Source organism: Rhyacophila brunnea, unplaced genomic scaffold, assembly GCF_057557595.1.
Source record: "Rhyacophila brunnea isolate RB1 unplaced genomic scaffold, BYU_Rbru_1.0 scaffold_4, whole genome shotgun sequence".
In the NCBI taxonomy this organism is placed as follows: domain Eukaryota; kingdom Metazoa; phylum Arthropoda; class Insecta; order Trichoptera; family Rhyacophilidae; genus Rhyacophila; species Rhyacophila brunnea.
This window is the reverse complement of record NW_028233068.1, coordinates 10,012,865-10,036,684: the sequence shown is the minus strand read 5'-3', so window position 1 is coordinate 10,036,684 and position 23,820 is coordinate 10,012,865. Positions and strand designations below refer to the sequence as shown.

Sequence of the window (23,820 nt, the reverse complement as noted above, 5' to 3'; positions counted from 1 at the left end):
CCTATCCAACATTTACTTATTTAGTACATTTTAAAGCTTTTGCTACGCGATATCTATCTAAGAGCCCATCCATAGACTGAAACCGTATGCGGTTTAGAACCGTGTGCCATACTAAACTTATGATTTCTGTTCATGGAAATATATTTTAACTAAGTTTGTAAGTTAGTGTAAGTGATGATAATATAAACCAATGACATCAATATGGTCGAAGGCATCTGGAAAAAAATGACACTCACTTTTTTGTCGGGTCTGCCGAATGGCATAATCTGTTCTAATGCCATTACAATAAAGGTGATATTGCTATAAATTCCCGATGCGTGATATCGCGTAATGGAAATTGCGTGACGTCTACCTATACATGTGCAAATGTCGCTATGCGCGAATTTACTTGCTAGCTACTGTATTTAGTGCGTTGTTCATTGATAATGCCATTGATATAAACAGATACAATCAGATGCTTATAATAATTTTGTGAAAATATATTTCCATTAACAGAACTCATAATGGCTCAAATAGACGCTATGACGATCGGTCATATAAATGCCGAAAAACCCTTTCTTATGTTGGCGTCCTGTGTCACAGGGTGTCACAGAGTGTAAATAGGATGTCATAGCTGTCATACAATACGTATGTATAATATGTCAGAATGGCATAGATTTGATCATATACACTCTCTTAGCATATATGTGCCCGATCGTCATATAGTCTATTTGAACCTTAAATTCAGTATTGCACACGGTTCAAAACCAAATACGGTTTCAGCCTATGGATGGCCTGTAAATGTATGTAGGAACATATTATTTTTGATGCCTGTATTTTTCAGTTGACTGATTCATTCAAAAATAAGTAAATATAAATTAAAATCATTTACAATAATAATGTGGAAATTTGACCATACTTCATACTTCAGTAGCGGTTCGGCCGGTCCTCCATTTGTAAAAGGAAAGTCACAAAATGGCCGCCGGATTCCACCATTACGTGATCCAAGGTTATATGAAAACGGGACAGCATCGCGAGGAGTAAAAACATGGGATTCTACAGGAGATTTTGACTCCAAATATAATCAATACGACAAAGATGGTGGCGGTGTTAAACTAAAACTTGAAGAAGAACTTGGCAGCAAAAATGAAAGTTATAAATCGAAGATGAAGAGATGTTTTACTGGGAAAGTATTTAAAGACTTTTGTAATGAGACGTCGATTCATGGATTTAATCATATTGTTGCTCCAAATATACACATTTTGGAAAAGTGAGTTGATTCAAAACAATCTTGTAATTGTTCATAAAATATAATATGTTTTTTGGTGGTTAATCAATAATACGCCTTTAGATTAATACAGCCTGAGCATATCTTTTTGCACAAGCAAGCAAACGACTGTTTAGCTGTCAAAATCAGATCCCAGATTGCTTGACATATTGATTCGCCCTTTCTCGTTTCAAATTGAATTATAAAAAAATCTCAAATCAAAACTATCAGTGTTCCTGTTATTCATCAACTCTCAAAGTCAGACTAGTCCTTCACACAAAAATCGATGCTAATATCGATTTCCAAAAAATATGTAGCATTGATCTATGCATTACATTTGTAGAAGGTGTGTTAATGCTAGTGTATTATTTATCATGTAACTCATGTATCCAAATCAAACCATTCCCTGTGTGAACACGACAGACGCGTCAGTATGAGCATTCTATAGAACAATGACAGGCCATCCATAGACAACAACGGGAGGGGCGGAAAAAGTAAAACCAGTCGTTGTGAATGTATCGGCTTTCTACTTGAGTCGGCAATGGCCCAGCGCATCTATTCTAGGGCTGCTATCGGGGGCGATTGAGGGTAGTTTATCATATATATCTATTGAGATATTATAATTGTTACAATAAGTTAGCCGTCTAAACCAGGGGTAGCCAACCTTTTTATATCTACCGAGACAGATACAATATCTCTGTTAGTACTAAAATTTTCTAACCGCCCCCGGTTCCACAGTAATGGTGATTTATAAAGCAAGGAATTAACTTTACTTTATAAAAAAATATAAGGCAGAGTTACAGCAAGTTAAAGCATATAATAATAATTACTTACCAAATACTTTATGTGAGATTTTCACTAAATTTGACAGAATAAATCTTTATAAAACAACTTACTGTAGTTAAATCTATCTTATATCTAGCGAGGGCGATACAAATAGTATATTTTCTGAAATTTAAATTGTCACTGGGAATTTTATGAAAACACAATGAAAATGTTTTTAAAACCCCTACCGCCCACCACGAAAGCTGGAACGCCCGGCGGTAGGGACCAGGTTGACCACCCCTGGTCTAAACTGTTAAAATTTTATATCTCGCTCTAAAAGTAACAGCCAAACGAGGTGCTGTTAAAACATTAACCCTCTCAATACATAAATATGATAAACTACCCTCGATAGCCGTCGATAGCAGCCTAGTGTATGGAATAGATGCGCAGAAATCACCACCAAGAAATTAAATACAATGCTCTCAATGAATAAGCTTATTTTTATTTTCACAGTTTTGTTAAAATATAGCTATGGTTGAAAAGTTGTTGGTTTTCTATAGTTTTACAATACTGCCTACTTACTAGAAACACAACATTTTTAATATTCAGCATATTATTATGATTTTTTGAAACCGATTTGTATAAATTGCTATCAGATTTCATTATGTACCTACTTTGTTAATCTAAAAATAGGATTTTTTGTTAAAATCTTTTTAAATTTAAACATTTAGAGCGCGATGCAGAACCATAGTTATGTAAGTCCCTAAGATAGGCGCCTAACTTTAATTTCCACGACCTAACAGTGAGCATGCACTCTCTCAACTCGTTTTTAAACTTACAGCTAATCACCAACTGTATATATTTTAAGTGGATATATTATCCAAATCAATCCCTTTTGAATTTAGTAAGTATCCATATTGACCATATTACAATAGTTTCACTGTGTAATTACAGAATTGGGTGGGCAATAACCACATTATTGGCGGCTCTAGGCGCAGTGCAGCTCTGCCTTGAGCAATGGCAGCGCTATGTGGCCAGCCCCACCGTCATGGCGCTGGAGAAGGACTACCGTACCTGGAACAACACTTTTCTGGCGATGACAGCTTGCCTGGCCTACAGAGCTGAGCCAAGTCTTACATTGAAACTTATTGACAGAATCTGGAATGTTGGCCCCAACGATGAGAAATTCGCGTTAGTTTTTAATATTTTATTTGTATTGCAAAGCTAGTGATTTGGTTACTGTACGACGTTATTTGGAATAGGTTCGGCCTACTCTCACGACAACATGTTATACCTTTTGCAAGATCACTCTGGAGTAGGGGAGTAGGGAATCCAATCCCGAGCCAAAGTTCTGATCCCGGGATTTCGGGATTACAATTTGTCAATCCCCTGGTCCCGGGATTGGCATTTTTTCCCATTGTTCATATAATATTTTTATATTTTCAAATAACATTGATGAAATCGGTCAAAAATAAATCTAGTATAATTTATACTATTTAAGACATTTATTGTTAATATTGTATACGTTCAATCTTGGAAATACATAAGTTTAACGGAGTAAATAATATTGTAATAAAATAATAATGTGAATTGAATATGAGATTGCTGTTTCTGATAGTAAAGACTTAATGAATGGGTTAGCGAGATTTAAAATAGTAAAGCAAATCATGGTGTACTTACGGCCTTTCCGCTTCATAAATTTAATTAGTCAGCCAAATATGAAACTGCTGTAAAACGTATGAGATCATGGTAGAATTACTTTGTTATTTTCCAATCTTTCTCATTTTTATTAATTCATGTGAAAAAATAAAATGAATCGGCAACTTGCACATTGGTATAAATCAAACTTCATTCAAACTCAGTTTATTTCTAATGTAGTTATTATTTGTTATTAAAAGTATTTTTTCTGTTATATTTTCGTTTTCATTTTATTTTCCATAAAAAATTATAAAAAAATCAATCCCGAAAGTTTCGGGATTATGTTTATCAATCCCGGGATTCATAGGTATCGAAAATAGCTCGGGATCCCGGGATCCCGGGATTGGAATACCTACTCTGGAGGCTCTTCAAATTCTAACGCGGGATACCGCAAGTAGTTATCTCAAGCGAACGCAGGATACAGCATTTTATGTCAATTTGGAATGCGTGTGGATGGGTCTATGACGATTTGGCGTCGTGACAACTGGGCGTCACACAATCGAATGAAATTCGAAAATAAATAGACGTTCGTGAATTATAGGTACTTTTAAAATATAATATACAATATTATTATTTATATTTAAATTGTTCTATTATTATTTAAAACTTTTAGGAAGATAATTAACTGTGCATGTGTTTAAGTTCCAATGAGAAGAGAGTTCTTAATAACATTCTTAAATCTTGTGAATTATTCGTTGAATAAAAAGAATTGTTAATTAAAAATTATTAGCAAGTCCAAGTAAGTTACAACAGAAAATCAATCTTGGAGTGATTCGTGACGTCGGTTAGTAATTAAATTAATATCTACTTTGATTTAAAATACAAAAGCCGATCGCCAATAGTAACTCAATCTGGAAAGCGCTTAAGGTAGTATTAAGAGCCATTAGTTAAAATTTGTCGCAATTAAGTATGACGCCTATAGCATAGTGGTCCATGTGCATTGGTGCGATACCCGAGAGATTCAGGTTCGATTCCTGCTGGGTGTCTTACTTTTTTAAGGGTGTCTTAAGATTTTTTTCTATTGGTTATAATATATTTTCAAAAGTGTTTTTAAAATTAAGTATGTTCAATAATAATTAGAATGGTGCATTCTTAAATCTTGTGAATAAAAATATAGTTAATTATAATTCTTATTTCATTGATCAAATCATATCTTTCATCCCTGTCGTAGACTAAAACGCATTATTTTCTAAATTAATCAAGTGGCAAGTTACTAAAGACATGGAAAGGTCAAGGCATCATTATTACTTAACTGGATGTTTCAGATATTACCAGAAATTTGTAGAAACTGTGGCAAATGCTACTCTGACCGACTTGTCTGCTTTCAAAAACTACGTCGGAGATGAGACACTCAAAGACGTTGACATGTTTCACATTGCAACAGAGGTGTGTATAACAATCTGTAATACTTATACAAGTGTCATTATGTGATTTTGAAATATTGTCATTTTTATCGGAGTTTCGACTATTTACATGATAACCAAGTACAATATTCATCCAGTTTTTTTTGTTATAAAAAACTGCCTGTATACCGTTATAACTCAAAAACAAAAACATCAATATTGGCGACACTTACGAAGATGGAAAAGGAACAGGAAGAAGAAGACAACACGAAGAAAAATGAACGATGCAAGAAGACTGGCGAGCGACAGGGATTCTTGGAGGCGCCTCGTGGTGTCCATATGCTCCAAGGGGCGTATATGGCCGAAGATATTCACAAGTTCGTCACACATTTGAAGACTACAAATCGTAAAATTATCAAATCAACATAATAACACTCTTCACGCAACTCACAACAGAAATGTATTTGTCGGCCATGTCGCTTTTAGTGTGATTCTCGCTTTTTATTGGTCAGTTGTGTTAAAGCGGTTTTTGAATGCTACACTTAGTGTTATAGCGGGAATTGATAGATGCATTGACTTTTTTTTCATACATTACAGTCAATCGTAGCGGAATTTGAAAGAGGCGATACAATTTTTATGTAAAGATTTTAATAACGAATCCATTGATATTGGTGGCGCTTTTTAGCAGTGGACTGTAATTTGAAGGTGATGCTGGTTAGTGGTTTTCGGATCTAGGGGGGGGGGGGGGGGTTAAACAGGATGCCAGACACTGACATTTATGTTGAGAGGTCTGGCGCGCGCTGCGGCCGGTTCGGTGTTCACGCACTCACGCACTTACGCACTGGTAAACGGACGGTACACTTTTGATGGATGATAGTATATGAGGTTGATGAATGATGATGATGATAATTTCACGATGGATGGTATAGACGTGACGTTCACTCAAACCGTAACAGATTTAGTGCAACGAAGGTCGAACTGATACGTTTTGTATGAATCACTCTGTGGTTAACGCGTCCTCGTTTGTATGCATAGAGCTACCTAGAGATACCTTTAGCAAGCCTACGCGCTCGGCTGTCTTGGAGTAATACAACTTAACTTTCATCACGGTCGATCATGACCCGTGACTGGTGGTCTTGTGACAATAATGGGGGTGTGAGGTCTGTGAAAAGAAAGGATGAATGCGAATATAATTTGCCCAGCCAGATACCTACCTTAATTATTTGAAAAAAGTGTTATAGCGGGTTTTCAAATTTAGCGACACAATTGTGAATTAAAAAATATTGTAAAATTCCGAGTGAACTGTAAGTGCACATCTGTGAAACTTAAAAATTTACACAAAGCAACATTGTAAAAATAACTAAAAAATAATAAGAAATGTCGTAGACCCGAAAGTCAATGGCGTAGACTTACGTAGGCTTATGTAGACTGTCCGTAGCACGTAGAACCTCAGATCAACAATGGAGCGAAAATCGGTATAGTTAGAGATCGTATACATGACATCAAGCCCTCCCTATAAAGGGGAGAATGTCTGATATAATATTATTATGATTTTAGTCGAAGTGTTTAGGGGGGGGGGGGGATGCATAAAATGTGACGTTACAAAATAAGGCGGTGATTTTCTGAACGCCCATGTGTGTGTGATTATTTTACATATATTACTAAATACACTACAGAATATGCATAATTTAAAAACATCTCATGCATATACATACTAGAAAAAATCATTGTTTAGAAAAAAATCGATAGGCATTTCATGTAAGAAGTAAGTACTAGTTAAAATTGTCGTGATTCAATGAGATTCATGTAGCTTAATTGCTATTGCTAGCATACTGGCGCGAATCCAGCAGATACAGGTTCAAGACTAGTCGGGTGTCGTATTTTTTTCTACATGTGTGAGATGTTTTCAAATTAATGATGTATATTCAGTATATATAATGTTACATTCTGAAATCTTGTGTCTTATTCGTTGAATAAAAGAAATTGTTTATCAGAAATACACTACCGCCATTGGGCGTCTAGGTAAAAAAACAAAAACGTATAAACTCATTATTTTTTGAGAATAAAGTAAGTATTCTACTGAAATCGATTATTTTCAATGAAATTATTTGAAATAACAAATCGATGTTAATATGAGGTCATTTATGGGCCAACTTTTCTCAAATTCTTCTTCTTTTCTCTCTCTTCTAATATTATAATGCCGTTTATTCTAAGGTGGCGCCTCCATTCAAGGGTCTAGTGGCTTGGTTCGACAGGGCAATCACCACGAATTTTGTGAACGTCATGACAGAGCGTGGGGTCTGCCATACTATCAATTCAATCGTGTCCGGAAGTCAAACTGTCAAGTAAGTATTTGAAGCTCGCTACTCGTTGTCAATGCCGATATATTATTGTAAATCCACGCAGTGACGTCCCTAGATAAAATGCCGCCCCTAGGCAGTGCCAAAATGCCACCTCATTTTTTATACATTATTTTTCTCATCCTTTCATTAGTACAACCTGAGAAATGTGTTTTACTACCAAAATATCAGAGTAATTATTCGCAAATCTGCACGTGTCGTTTCTGGTCACCAAGGACGTCGAAGGGTAACGGAAGTAAACTATATATCACGAGCCCGACAAAACCAGAGCTGATTTTTTTAATGGAAAGATATTTTCATTAATACTAAGTTTAGGTAGCTATTTAAATATTCCGAATGATTTCCCTCGATTTGCCGCCCTTCGAGTAACTGCCGCCCCAAGCGACGCTCACTCTGCCTACCCTCACAGGACGTCACTGAATCCACGGTATTACTTGCGGTTTTCAGTGTGTATTTGATCCACAGCAAGATTGGGTGAATGGCCAATAATCAGTGACGGGTTTGAGGACTTGGAAGCCCGAGGCACTGAATGATTTTAATGCCAAAAACCATAAATTCCAACTTAATACTTTGGACGCGGAAGACGCACACGGCGCGTAATGACCAGGCGGCCGATCGATGTAATTAACGTGCATTTTAAAGGGGGCAATTAAAATCTCATTATCTATTCAGCAGCGAAAGCGTTAACACGTAGGTAATGTTTCTCTTTCCTAGAATCATATTATTATGTAACGAAAAAACTAATATTATAATTGAAAATTACTGAATTGACAGAACAATAGTAGTGGTTTATACTTTGTAGGTAAAACTATATATTATTACTAATGTAACCATGTTTAATTGCTTGTAAAAGAACCTTTTGATATAGTTGCAGGGGTTTTGTTATACTTTTGGTAATATTTTAACACCCACGATGGCCGCGCGTCTTAAGCGTTGGCCTATAACGTCGTGGGTCCCAGGTTCGAATCCTGCGTCTGGCAAGTACACATATTGTTTTTCAATTTGTGTTTGGAGTCATGGTATGGACCTAATAAGTTGAGCAAGTGGCTAACATCCATTTCTTGTAAAAACAAAATCTGTCAATACAAACCTCCACTATAGGAGTACCATATTATGATCTTATTAAGATCGGACATGGTCGAAAAAAATATTTTATACTTACTAAATTTATGATTTAATAATTGAATGAATGAATGAACACAACCACAACACATTAACCGATGCAGTTGTAGGCAGAGGGTTGGAGCGGACCCTTTTTTGAGTTGTACCACTCCAGTTCCACTCTGGAACCTAATACTTGCTCCAGCTCCGCTCCGGGTCAAACCGGGTTTGAATATGCATACAAAAATTTGACAGCAAATAGTCTTTATTATCTGCCTCTTCTGTCAAAAAAGTGAAGTTATTTATCATTCGGCAGTGTTGATGTATTTCAAATAATTCCAGTATTGCAAAGTGTCAAATATAATATTTTCAATGGATTTTAGGTTTACCAGAACGTTGGAGCGGAGCTCCGAGCAGGAGCACGGAGCAGTGGAGCACTACAAATTTTTAGACTCCGGCTCCGCTCCTGCTCCGGGTAAAACCCAGAGCTCGAAATGGACCGGAACGCACCGGAGCGCCGTTCCTGTTCGTGAAATCGGTAAAATTATCGCTCCGTCTCGTGGAATAAATAATTTGACCGTCTGAGCTGGATAGGCCATAATATAATAGAAAATCTAACACACTTATTTTTATGAAAAAGAACACATCAACTTTGATAACTTTACTATGTAAAAATCTTCAGAAAACTGTCGAGCGCTCCGGTTCGTAAATTTTTCCATTTCGAGCGCTGGTAAAACCCCATCGCTCCACTGCTACGTGCTCCTGCTCGGAGCTCCGCTCCAACGCTCTGGTTGTAGGTCTACTAATACGATATCAGCACTCTATAATTAATAAATGCCTTATTATTTTGATTCATCTTGTAAATTAGGTTGCCGTCATCTCCCAATCCGGAGAATCCTACGCACCCAATTTCATGTCACTACATTACGCATCCATGCTACATGAGGGTTGAACTTTACAAGACGTGCGTATCGGTAATAACATCTTATGTCATTGCTTTGAAAAAATCTAATACTGTGTACACCAATGGTGGCCAAACCATGGCGAATTGCATCTTTGCGCCTACTTATTCTTTTGAAGTAGGCGCCATAACTGAATCCATCTTCATATTGTCAACACCAAATCAACACTAAATTAAAACTGTTCATCTCTAAGTTAGAAAATGAGCATTTGAAGAGCGGAATGAATGTGCTACGGATAATAGCAATTTAACCAAATATATCGAAAAAATCAAAATATTGCAAGGTCATTTGAAAGTCGTTTTCGTGATTTTGCTAAAGAAGAAAACTGCATGCTCGCATTTATAAACCCATTTTCACTTAGTTTAATTTAATGCAGATGCCTAGTAACACACAAATGGAACTGACTGATTTAAAAACAAATTCATTATAGAAAATTTTTCCAGATCAAAATGCTTCTGACATAATTAATTTTTGGCTTTCATTATTCTTCTTCTTCTTCCGCGGCGTTACATCCCTGGGTGGGATTTGGCCTCCTCCACAACCGCTTTCCACTCACTCCGGTCTCTCGTCACACTTCTCCAGTTACCGGGTCTTCCTATATGAAGCCAGTCCACTTCTACGGCGTCAGTCCATCTCCTTCTTGGACGGCCTCTGGGTCTCTTCCGTTGGGGTAGCCACTTCGTCATGATCCTTGGCGCTCTAACTTCAGGCATTCTCTCCACATGTCTCGCCCATCGTAGTCTTTGGGACTTACAGTATCTTATGATTGTTTGCTGTTCAATCAGCTCTTCCAACTCGTGGTTCATTTTTATTCTGTAGTTCCCATTTTCCAACGTGGGTCCAACGATTTTTCGGAGTATTTTGCGCTCGAAGACTGCTCGATGGCTTTCATTATTACCCTGTAAAAAATTCCCAGAACTAAGAAATTTTGCAAAAAGTTATATAAATGTCGCTTTGGATCGACATACAGATGTGAACAAGCATTTTCATCCATGAAATTGAATAAAAGCAAAATAAGGTTCTCGAATAACTGATTCAATTTTGAAGAATTCTCTGCTGCTCTCAGTAACAAATTTAACACATTACATTACATACAAACATTGAAAGACTAGCGAAATCCAAACCCTCAAAAGCTCTCAGTGCTCTCTCTCTCTCATCACATCCAACAACTGTGGTCCAGAGTTATCTTCACCAAACGAGACTCTTGGGAAGCTGTCAGCTATCAGTGGGGTCCACGACAGCGATCGCCCTCTCGTCCAAGAGATCATTTCTGACTATTGTAGATTGTACTCCAATAAACGTATGTTTTTTGAACTGGCATAAATCAATTAATTTAATTGCGTGATTGAGTTATTCCTTTTCCTCCCCCAAGTGAAGCAGATCCTACCCCTACCCCTATATTGCAACTCCAACCGTGAACGTAAGAAGGTAGAAAAGTTGCTTGAGTTGTATGGCGCATCTGAACTCGTCTGTGAAAAAAATTGGCGCATGGTATGCAAAAGGTTGGCCACCCTACATTGTACACATATTATTTTTGCACACGTGTATAACGTATATGCAATAATAAATTCGGTTATTTAAAGTGTCAACGTATTATATTTATATCACTTTAATTAACCTGTTTATGTAAAAGTTAGGTTTTAAAAGATTTTTTAAATATTTTGTCGATTATTGTTATTATTAATATCTATGCAATTGAATTGTTTTGTTAAGTATTACGCCCATTCTCCGTACGACGTGTTTGACCTATCGACGGAGAACGTAACATCCTATTGTACTGGCATTGCCTACGATACCGACTGGAAGGTTGCGGAGACCAGGGCCTCTCCTGACGTCCACGCACTCGCTGTCGACCAGAGGAAGTGTCGCTTCCACAATGAACATCCGGCGGGGAATGGAAAGGTATAGCATTCTATACATTTTACATAATATCGCAAAGATCTAACCCTGCTCTCGAAATGGAAAAGTTTACGAACCGGAGCGCTCAATAATTTTTCTATTTTTTTTTTTACATATTTATGTAATAATAATTGTAGGTATGTATTATTATACACCTGCCAAACTCAGGCGTCCAAATGGAGTAACTGTTTATAAACTTGCGGCATGATATTTTACTGCCCCCATAAGCAAAAAGGCAGCTATTTGCCTAAGTCATTTTTTGAAATAATGAGACGTTCACTTTTTTTCAACATTTCTTAAGAAAATTTTCAATAATGTGGATGATTCTTTTGATTTATGGTATAAGCAAAAACCAGTATGTTTTCAATCGATGCTGTGTTTTTACTGATGAATCTCTTTATACTGTTTTGTTGTTTAAAATAACTACTGTTTTCGCGAAAAAATGAAAAACAATATGTTGATTTTTATACTGAAATAAATTTTATACTGCTTTTGACTGGTTCAAAAACACTAACTCGATTTGTGATTTTTGTCGAAAAGCTGCCTTTTTCCTTATTTTTTTTTTATTTGCTAAAAGTTGGTTGGACTCCTACGATGGCCGCGTGGCTTAAGCGTCGGACTATAGCGTCGTGGGTCCCAGGTTCGAATCCTGGGTCTGGCAAGTACACATATTGTTTTTCAATTTGTGTGAGTCAGAGTATGGACCTAATAGGTTTAGCAAGTGGCTGACATCCATTTCTTGTAAAAACAAAATCTGTCAATACAAACCTCCACCCTGTGGAGGCCCATACGATCCTATAAGGATCGGAAATGGTCGATAATAAAAAAAGTTGGTTGCCATAAAACACTCGTAGATCTCGCTTTGGTGATCTTCTGCAAAACGCAGGCTCATCATGATAAAAAAATAAACTACATTATTACTGGAAGCTAAATTATTTCATATAAACACGTCATATATTTTTGATTAATCAGTTACTTGTTGTTACTTTTCAAGGCATATAGCAACAGTGTTTGCAGACAGGAGTGTCGACAAAGAATGTCCATGAAGCTATGCGGCTGCTTACCGTTCTTTTACTTTCAAAATGGTGATTACGGATTAGTTTATTATTATTATTAATTGCAAATAAGCGATTTAATTTCAATAAGCATTCAATAAAATATATCCTTATTATGAATCTCAAATATCTAAATATTACTAATAATTTAAAATAATATACCGCAAGTGATTAGGTTGTATGGATGCCCCCTATCCATTGGACGACAAATAGACAGCGTATAAAATACCAGTATTATTACGACAGATTTAAAGGGGCGCGTGGTTTTTTTTAAACTAATTAAATTAATGTATTTATTTGTTTGTTTTTTAATATTTATCCGTTTATTAGTTTATCCGTTGATCTCTTTATTTGTTAATCCATTTATTCGATTATCCATCCGTTTATTTATATATTCATTATACTTATTCATTTATCCATATATGTTAATCTATTCATATAGATTTATTCATGTAAGTATCCGTTTATTCGTTTATCTGTTAATCCGTTTATTCATTTATCCGTTTATTCGTTAGTCCGTTTATTTGTTAATCCGTTTATTCGTCCATTCGCATACATTTATCCATTTATTCATATAAGTACATTATTTATTCGTTTACTTTGTATTCGTTAGTCCATTTATACGTTTATTCATTATACCGTTTATCCATTTATCCATTCATCAGTTTATTCGTTTATTCACTTAAAAACAATACATATTGAGTACCTATATAACAAATAGTGTTAGTTAGTTTTAAAAAAAAAATCAAACCCTGTGTATACCAAGCCATAATAGATAATAGTAAAAAATAATATCTTATAAAAAGAAGAATATTTTTTATCTCTTATGGCTTGGTGAATTTAAAAAAAACTAACCAACACTAACTGTAATATGTATTCTTAATTCAACGAAAACAAATATGTATGACTGAAAAAGTGTGCGCTATCTTTGTCGGATCGCCCGTATCAAGCCTGAACTGTTATGGTTTGGTAAGGCAGGGTTTAATTTGTTTTTAAAAACTACTATTTGCAAATTGAAGTCTTAGTTCAATGAAAACAAATATGTATGACTGACAAAGTTTAGTGTGCACTATTTATGTCGGATCTTAACGGCCTACCTCCACCCTTCGCCACTGCCACATTGCAGTCTACCGAGTAATTCTGGGGATACGCCGCATACTTATTTATTTTATTTAGAAATTAGTATTATTGCATTACAGCGATTGGCCAATGCGCCATAATACATCATCATCATCAGCCTGAATCTATCCACTGCTGGATGAAAGCCTCTTCAAGTTGCTTCCACTTCTCTCGGTCCTGTGCATTGCGCTGCCACGTACTTCCACAGAACTTTATCCTTTCATCGATCCAGCGGCCTCTAGGTCTACCTTGCGGACGTTTTGTACTTCTTGGATACCACTGGATGACTAGATTTGTCCAACGATTGTCTCTTCTTCGAGTTATGTGTCCAGCCCATCTCCATTTAAGGCTTTTAATAAACTCTATTACATCGCAAACCCTTGTCTGCGTCCTTATCCACTCATTCCTCTTCTTGTCCTTTCGCGTTATGCCCAGCATGCACCTCTCCATACCACGTTGTGCTACTCTAAGTTTCTGGATCTCTATTTTACTTAGTGTCCATGTTTCACACGCATATGTGATTACAGGAAGCACACACTGGTTGAACACTTTGCGCTTTAGGCACAGTGGAAGGTCACTTTTGAAGACATTATTCAGGCGGCCAAAAGCACTCCAGCCTAGCTTTACTCTGCTAAAAATTTCATTTCGTAATTTCATTCTAAATACAAATTATAAAAATGCCTTAATTACAAATAAAAACCAATATAACAAGAAAGTATGCTTATATAGGTAGATATTAAAGTAAAATGATAAATAGAATTATAAATTTAACCTATTTAATACGTCCACAAACATGATTATAGTAAAGTTAATAAAAAATAAATCAACCTTTATGGCTAATTGCACGATACACAGCATCATGAAACATCACATCCGTCCTGCGACGGGGTATCATGAAGACCGTAGAGTTGATATTGGTGGGCACATGAAAATTAATATTTGCCAGTATATACGGATTGTAAATGAACCCACAAATAAGTAATAATAAATGCTTTAAAAGGGCAATCACTCTTTGGGTGGACAAGGATTGCATTGATAGCAGATAGATAAAACTAGTCGGAAAATTATCATTATTATCATTTTATTATCATTATCATAAGGAAAGAATCCGTAGGTATGTCCTTAAGTTGAGAAATCCAAGAAATCTATTGTGGACTCGATCAGCGCTCGAAATGGAAAAGTTTACGAACCGGAGCGCTCGAAATTCTTCTGAGGATATTAACATGGTTATCAAATTTTATGGGTATTTTATAAACATACATGTGCTAGATTTTTTGTTATATGTCACATCTAGCTTAGACGGTCAAAATATTTTAACCATGAGACGGAGTGATAACTTTACAGATTCCACGAACCGGAACGGCGCTCCGGTGCGCTCCGGTCCATTTCGAGCCCTGCACTCGATCCAACTTAATTACATGGACGGACCTGTTAGGACTCCAAATAATGCTGGCATATTCAAGAATACTCAACACGAATGATACGTATAATGTACGTAGCACTCGGACGTTTTCAAATGATCTTGAAACCCTCATAACAAAAGCAAGCATTTTGATAGATCTAGAACTGATATTAAGAATATGTGGCATCTATAAACGACAATATTACAGTATAATATAATCTCTTCCCTCATTACGCAAATTGATTAAATGCAGTTATTAATAATTATACGAGAAACATTTTATTTCTCGAACTTGATTGGGTTAATTTCTATCGCAGACCTAGGCCTCAGGGCGAAGGCATAGAGCCCATATTTAATTGCCACTACTAGATTACGCTACCGTCATTCAAGATATGGTAGAAGAATATTGAAATATTTGTGTGTTTTGTTCATGTTATCAGTTGGATCCACCAAGCCGTGTGGTCCAGAAGGCATGGCGTGCCTGTCGATGCATCGTGACTCATTTACCAGGATGACAGGATGCAAATGTCTGCTGCAGTGTGTTGATGCCACTTACGAGATGACTTACTCCAAATATTCAAGTTGGTAAAGAAAACGGATTTATAGCCAACCAGTATTCAATTTAATATGTGTATTTGCCACAGTGGCGCACCCAGGATTTATTATTGGGGGGGGCCGAAGGAGGAGAATGGAAATTAGTCCCATAGGCTCCTTTTCTTCTTCATATAAATATTTTTACATAATTTCACAATACACGGCGATATATTTGTACAGTTTCTCCTAGTTTTTATTAAATTGGAGGCATAATGGCGGTAACCGTTGAGCGTGTCATCAGCGACTGGCGGATTGGAAGTAAACAGCGACCATGCTGGACATGTGTACCTAGTATGCTAAAAGATTACTTAAATAATATCGGCTGTGCTACCCGCTTGGTCTAGAGCAGTGTTTCCCAAAGTGTGGTACGCGTACCCCCTGGGGTACGGGAAGAGTTTGGTGGGGGTACGTGCTGCACCGGGTTATGGCTACGCCTGGTGCAACAAGCATTAATACAACATCCATGCTAGGTTTATCGCATGCGGAAGAAGAGCAATTGTTGGAATTACTAGCTTCAGACGGATTCTTGCAAAATAAATATAAGGAGTGTACTTAAACATCATTTAGGTTGCAAATGCAACATGTGTATCCAGTTTTAACAAAGAAATTCCTGAAATACGAGGGTGGGTCAATAATTCCTTAGAAAAAAGCATTAAAACAGTTTTTATTTTTGTATTTTTTTTTATTTCTCAACATAATCTCCTTGGAGCTCAATACACTTGGTTAGACGTTTCTCAATTTTTTTTAAACCGTCAGAAAAATAAGTTTTCGGAAGGTCCTCAAAATAAGCATTTGTCCGATCGATGACTTCTTCATTTGAAAAAAAACGTTGTCCACTTAGCCATTTTTTTAAGTTTGGGAAAAGGAAAAAGTCACTGGGGGCTAAATCTGGCGAATACGGTGGGTGGTCGACCAATTCGAACTTCAATTCTTCAATTTTAGCCATTGATCGTAAACATGTGTGAACACGGGCATTGTCCTGATGAAAGAGGATTTTTTTCCTGTTTAAATGAGGCCGTTTGTCTTCAATTTTGTTTTTAGCTGGTCAAATAAAGATGCATAATAATCCCCTGTTATTGTTTTTCCTTTTTCCAAATAGTCAACGAAAATAATTCCACGTGCATCCCAAAATACAGTAGCCATAACCTTACCAGCTGATTTTACGGTTTTCGCCTTCTTTGGACATGGTTCGCCTTTCGCAATCCACTGCTTTGACTGTTCTTTCGTCTCGGGAGTATAGTGGTGTATCCATGTTTCATCTACAGTCACAAAGCGACGAAAAAATTCATCCGGATTGCGTTGCATGAGCGACAACAGGGCTTTAGAGGCCACCACCCTATTGCGTTTATTGTCGACTGTGAGCAAACGCGGCACCCATCTTGCAGAAATTTTTTTCATGCCCAATTTGTCATGTAAAATAGAAATGACGCTACCTTTTGAGATCCCTGTAACCTCAATTATCTCACTCAACTTTAATCTTCGGTCACTTAACACCATATCGTGGATTTTATTGATCATTTCTGGTGTAGTCACCTCTACAGGACGTCCTGAGCGTGGTTCATCCCTTGTTGATGTACGACCACGTTTAAATTCATTTAACCAGTTATAAATAGTTGCAAGTGAAGGAGCAGATATGCCGTGAACTAAATCCAACTCATTTTATATTTCCTTTGCTGTTAACCCTTTTATATTAAAATGTTTAATAACAGCTCTAAACTCAATTTTCTCCATTTTTGTAAACAAGCAAATTTTTTTTTAAATGTACGAGAAACACACAACAACCCGACCAATCTGATTGAAACTTCGCAGCATACTGAATCGGTAGTGCCGCTGCATGAAAACAAACCGCTTACAGTACTAGTCGCGCCACCTGTCGGCTTTTCTAAGGACTTATTGACCCACCCTCGTACATTGCCTTTTTCAACTTCATATCTATGTGAAGTTGCTTTTTCAGCATTTGTAGACATTAAGTCAAAAAAAGGAACAGCCTTTGGGTGTGGAACCGCATCTCAGATTAAAATTAATAACCAGGGAACCAAATTATGATGATCTGTCGTTTCAACATAAATAATTTCATCCTTCTCATGGTTTATAATGAATGTTATTTTTTTATAATATAACTTTGATTTATATTTTATTATGAATGAATTTTATTTTTCGTTTATTATTATTTTGTTTATGTACTACAAAAGGAATATATTTTGATTGTTATTAAAGTACTTATATGCATTTTTCTTTGACGAGGAGTACTCAGTGTTACGAAAATTATAGAAGGGGTACACAGATGTCGAAAGTTTGGGGAACACTGGTCTAGAGAGCTACAATATTTATGCCGAATTCCACCGAAAAAAATGTTCTTTTGATTTACACCACCACCGTAATGGGTGTAGTCGTTCTTTTCGCCGAATGTTTATCGCAGATTTTTGGTTTTTTAATATTGAGGTTTCAACATATTAATTGAAAATGGACAAAAAAGTATTATTGCTTTTAAATTATACACAACCTACTCAATACAACACAGCCTAATATCTCGTTTATCGGTCTTTTGTCTATTGCACTCGGTGTACCTACATCATGGCCCCCACATCCTGAAACGGGCCCTCAGGCTAGGGCAGTGGTCGGCAAACTGCGGCTCTTTGGCCCCTTGAGCGCGGCTCTGCCGCAGATGCTCTCTGCCATATTTGATATGGCTACAAAGAAGAAGCAAAGAAAATGGAAGAGGATAACCGTAAATGTAATGTTGAATAGACTGAGATTTCGCGTTTATTCAAAACTTAAATGGCTTACCGACCTTTATTTATGTGTCGGGAAAAATTAGCGCATTCAAATTTAGAGAGATACTACAACTAAAAACTCGTAATTTTGCGCTAAATATTCTGTCGATGATGCAAGGAAGAAACCAGCTGAGGAGAAGAGTCAAGAAAAATAAAGTTCTGTATTTAATTAGGTACTGAATAAAATCTTTCAACAATGTTAATATTGCAAGTTTTGTGATTAGTAAAAAGATTTCCAAGAGAGGAAATCAAGAGTAAATTGAGAAATCGATTTATTGATGAGAACCTGGAATCGTGCTTAAAATTAAATCAACAACATACGAACCTGACTTAACGAGATGCAAGGCCATTATTCACATTGAGTTTGTCAGTCATGTCATGATTCAATTTTATGGATACCTGACTTACAATTTAATTTTTATTAATAAATAAGATCATTATTACGTATGATATTCAGTTTTATTCAGTGTACCTACCTATAATTTAATTAGGACTTAAAACTTTAACTAAAGTTTATTAAGTAAATTAGCAGTGTACCTACTTACTACCTACGCATATAATTTCAGTTTAAGAAATTTGGCTCTCAAAAGAAATCTCAATCGTTGTACTGTTGATATTTGGCTCTATTGACTAATGAGTTTGCCGACCACTGGGCTAGGGTATTTGACGGGCCCCCTATCCACCGCTTAGATTAAAGACAGTGTAAAACACTATATTAACGTTTTTTAAATTGTGTTTTTCAATACATCTACTTTAATAATGGAGCTGTCGAGTATCGACACATAATAATCTGAAAATATATTGGACAATTATATAATTTAAAATGTTGTGATGATGTGTGTTTATCTCACTTATCTGGTCAACCCGACACGCCGGCCCCCCACAGCCCGGGCCCCCAGGCTAGAGCCCTGTCAACCCTCCCCAGCCATCACCTATACCACTCCAGAATTCGGGTGGACACCGAGAATTTCATTAGGGAACGGGTTTCTAAAAAAACCTGACATCAGTGTTTCGAAATTTTTGTGTTAGAAATTAAAATCTAAGAAATTTTACTAAAAAGGGTGCTGGAGAATTACAAATCATTTTTTGCCGTGTTGTTTGTCTAAGCCCAAGGTATAGTTTATTGGCTTTCGATTTCAATGTGTAAAATCATTCTGATGATTTTCATATTTTGGGGGGGGCCAAGGCCCCCTGGCCCCCCCCCCTGGGTGCGCTACTGATTTGCCAGACCCAGGATTCGAACCTGAGATCTACTACAATATATCGATGCAAGTGTAAGGCCTCAGTGCCAGCGTTCGGCGCAGCGTTGAGCATTTTTCGCAACTCAAACGTATAACCGTATAAATGTATAACAAAAAAAAGACATTGTCTACGAACATTTTCACACACGGTTATACTTGTGTTATTGAGTTGCGCAAAACGCTCAACGCTGCGCCGAACGCTGTCACTCTGGACGTACACTAAGCCGCCCGGCCACCGTGAGCGCAAACATATATTGCACATACCTACACATATTGTTTTTAATAATAATCTATAATAATACCTACTAAAGTATTTAAAAATATATTTACATATTTTCTACATACTTACACTAATAATACGTCCATGTTCTTTTATGTCTGCAGGACTGGGCCGTTTATTGAACGATCGTCAATCAAAATTGGAATTTTACCACCTCGCTCAAGATATCGAAGACAGATTCTGTTTTGTTTTGAGGATCTCGTTGGTAAGTGATATTGATGTTGTTAATTTAGTCTATTTGTGTTATATGTTTCTTTGAGTTTAAATATGACACAAGTACAAACTTGGATATAACATTGTTACATAGTTTATAATAATTATTAAGTTGCTATATCCATTTTAAATGAAGATTTAATAATGCTGTAGTGCTGTACGTCGACCCAGTGACGTCCCTAGACAAAATGCCGCCCCTGGGCAACGCCATAGTAATGCCACATTTTTTATACAGTATTTTTTATCATCCGTTCATGTGTCGTTTCTGGTCATCGACGTCGAAGGGCAACGGAAGTAAAGTAGACATCGCGAACCCGACAAAAAGATTTCAGTCCTGTTAAACCTTTTATGTTAATTAATACATTTTGTTTCCAACCAGTGAGCTGATTTTTTATGGAAAAATATTTTCGTTATTAGCTACCAAGTTTAGGTAGCTATTTCTATATAATATACCAAATGATTCTCCTCGATTTGCCGCCTTTCGAGTTACTGCCGCCCCCAAGCGACGCTCAATCTGCCTACCCCTACGGGACGTCACTGCGTCGACCAAACCCAGTGACGTCGGGTCTAGAACGACTCGGCGCCGGGACAACTAGCCACGCAATTTAATGAAATTCGAAAATAAATAGACGTTCGTGAATATATGTAATTTTAAAATATATATTTAATATTCAAATTATTATAAGTTTTATTATTTAATAATTGGAGAGAATTTAAATATGCACACGTAAATAATGACTTAATTGTGTATATAAACATATACACAATTAATTTAATTAAAACTACCACTACTTAAGTAGTAGATAAATTCTTCGTCTACTTTCTGTATAACATCGTAACGAACGTCTTTTTATTTCATTCGACAGTGTGGCGTCCAGTTGTCCTAGTCCCGTAACGTCCCATGTCGGTAGGCAAGTCATGCGTTTCTTAAAGGTGGCAAATTATAAAGCTCGGCAATTGAAGGAACAAAAACGATTGTTACAACTTTTGAAAGCAATATTAGACGACGCGGTCGCTTCGCTAGAGAGTACCGATATTTTAGTTTTAAAAAATTCACAAGGGGGCCTCCAAACTTGTCAGCGCCGCCGTCAATTTACCTAAAACCACCGCTAAATGCACTACCTGGGATTAACATCACCATTAAATGGGCAGAGGAAAATAATGCAACCGTCAACACACTCATCACGGTGACGTCCCTAGACAAAATGCCGTCCCATTTTTTATACAGTATTTTTTATCATCCTTTCATGACTCCAATGTATAAGAAATATGTTCTATATACACATTACTAAAAAATATATATATTATGTACCACTAAATCTAATTTAAATGCAATCTTTACTTCAATAGACAATATTGCGAGTTACCCCTAAAACATACAAAAATTAAATTTATAAATATGTTTTCCTCAAAAGTGGAGATTTTTTGACGCTGGTAATACAGTGGTTTATTACATGTAATTTTTACGATACATTAATTTGCATGTCTTCAGGAATTAAGGGGAATCCTTGTCGCTATTCTTCTTCACAAAATTTGGCAACATTTGTAATGATATTGTAACCTGCGTCGTTATGCTGTCATTATTACATCGATAATCGATATAATGACAGCGCGACGCTTCGATACAGACTAAAATCGTTGACCTGGAGTGGTTGGTGGGATGCTCTGTAAGGAGGGGGGGTGTATCTTTAGTTTCGACGGCCAACGAAATTTCCGTGCGCACTGGTTAATAATTCAGACTGTAATATTATTCGCAAATCTGGTCACCAAGGAGAACCTCGTATACCAACGATTTGCCGCCCTTCCAGTAACTGCCGCCTCCAAGCGACGCTCAATCTGCCTACCCCCTTCGGGACGTCACTGATCATGTTGCATAAATTATGAGGTTGATTGTGATATTGTTCATATTGTTCCAGTATCGTTCGGAGGAGCTGCCGGCCTCTTCCTTGGATGCAGTTTCCTGAGCGGCGTCGAAATAGTCTACTTCATATTGGCGAGGTCTATGACGTCCGTTTATAAATTTTTTGGCGGGAAAAAAGCCTCTCAAAATGGCGACGATGAAAATGTCGACAAGATGGCGGCTTCCAAAGATGTGCTCAGTAGAAAGCGGAGGGATTTGGACAAAGAGAAATACGGAATGAATGAACTTATCGGAAGGATTGCTGAATTCGAATAAAAGGCAGTGTCATATTATAATAGTATGTGACACATTTTTTCAGTGAGCTTTCGTCTACACTTACCACATCAGCCGCAAAACGCGGCCTAATATTAGTCTAGCACTAGCAGTCAGCAGACAACGGTTCTCTTGTTTTGAGGTTGTTTTTATTTTCCATTTTATTGCTGAATTGGGCTGAATCAATCCTGTGAGTCAGTCATTGATCAAGCATATAATTCTGATTACTCACACAGAAACATTAACAAAATTTTTAGAAGTGTACTTTTTCCAAATTATATAAGTATAGGATAATATAGTTTTTAATTAATAATATTACATTTAAATCCATTTGAATTTAAATACCAATTCCCTCGGACGATAGTATTAATATTATACAATTATATTTGCTTACTAATATAATATAATATTATGTAATATGTATTTAATACTAGCATTATGTATACTCTGTTTTAGATCAGAAAACGTCTATACATATTATGAATTTATGTAATTTCATAATAAGTATTTTAATATAGAGTTAAATGAAAGGCGTATCTACCGTTCAACCTACTCGAGTGTGTAGAATTTTAATGAATACATTCGTGAATGATTACTTAAATAAATCTGCCTTAATTATAAAGTTTTAATGTTTAAATATACCAGTGGCGCACCCAGGATTTAATATTGGGGGGGGGCAAGGAGGAGAATGTAAATTAGTCCCATAGGCTCTTTTTTTTCTTCACAGCCTAATTTCTCGTTTATCGGTCGTTTGTCTATTGCACTCGATGTATCTACACCATGGTCCCCACATCCTGAAATGGGCCCTCAGGCTAGGATATTTGGCAGGCTCCCTACCTACCGCTAAGATTAAAGGCAGTGTGAAACACTACATTAACGTTTTTCAAATTGTGTTTTAGTTCAAATTAAGGGTACTTATACAGTCAATTATTGGCGATTTTTAATACATCTACTTTAATAATGGAGCTGTCGAGTAACGACACATAATAATCATAAAAATATATTGCACAATTATATAAGTAATTGAAAATCTTCATGGGCATGAAGTATAATAGCGCCGCAGGCGACTTTTTTTACTATTAAAGCTAATTTATGATGTGTGTTTATCTCACTTATCTGGTCAAACTGACACGCCGGGCCTCCCACAGCCCGGGCCCCCAGGCTAGAGCCCTGTCAGCCCTCCCCAGCCATGACCTACACCACTCCGGAATTCTGGTGGGCACCGAGAATTTGTTGACAAGTCCATTAGGGATTGGGTTTCTAAAAAACCTGACAATAGTGTTTCGAAATTTTTGTGTTAGAAATTAAAATCTAAGATTTTTTTTTAAAAAGGGTGCTGCAGAATTACAAATACTTTTTTTGCCATGTTATTTGTCTAAGCCCAAGGTATAGTTTATTGGCTTTCAATTTCAATGTTTTAAATCATTCTGATAATTTTCATGTTTGGGGGGTGCCAGGGCCTCTTGCCCCCTCCTGGGTGCGCCACTGAAATATACGTTCGCCATATTAAATTTGATTAGTTACGTTATTGTCTGTTTCACAGATGTCAATATATAATAACCAGTACTAAAATATATTACCAATCTACTGTAATA

At 36.6% G+C, this 23,820-nt stretch overlaps 1 protein-coding gene across 1 annotated transcript; it reads left to right on the top strand.

Moving 5' to 3' along the window:
- Positions 1–954: 954 nt before the first annotated feature.
- On the top strand, positions 955–22,228 carry LOC147066844 (uncharacterized). The gene is made up of 7 exons (XM_085954758.1): positions 955–988; positions 3,004–3,202; positions 4,975–5,095; positions 11,189–11,377; positions 12,369–12,459; positions 15,391–15,531; positions 21,969–22,228. Exons 1-7 carry the CDS (start codon positions 955–957, stop codon positions 22,226–22,228), a joined length of 1,035 nt encoding a protein of 344 aa, XP_085810884.1.
- Positions 22,229–23,820: the final 1,592 nt, after the last annotated feature.

Bases quoted from the DNA above. Each gene is read 5' to 3' on its own strand.
- LOC147066844 (XM_085954758.1), top strand. From the start codon at position 955: ATGGCCGCCGGATTCCACCATTACGTGATCCAAG. The intron at 5,096-11,188 runs GTGTGTATAACA...TGTTTTGTTAAG, and splicing joins TGTTTCACATTGCAACAGAG to TATTACGCCCATTCTCCGTA. The intron at 11,378-12,368 runs GTATAGCATTCT...TTACTTTTCAAG, and splicing joins ATCCGGCGGGGAATGGAAAG to GCATATAGCAACAGTGTTTG.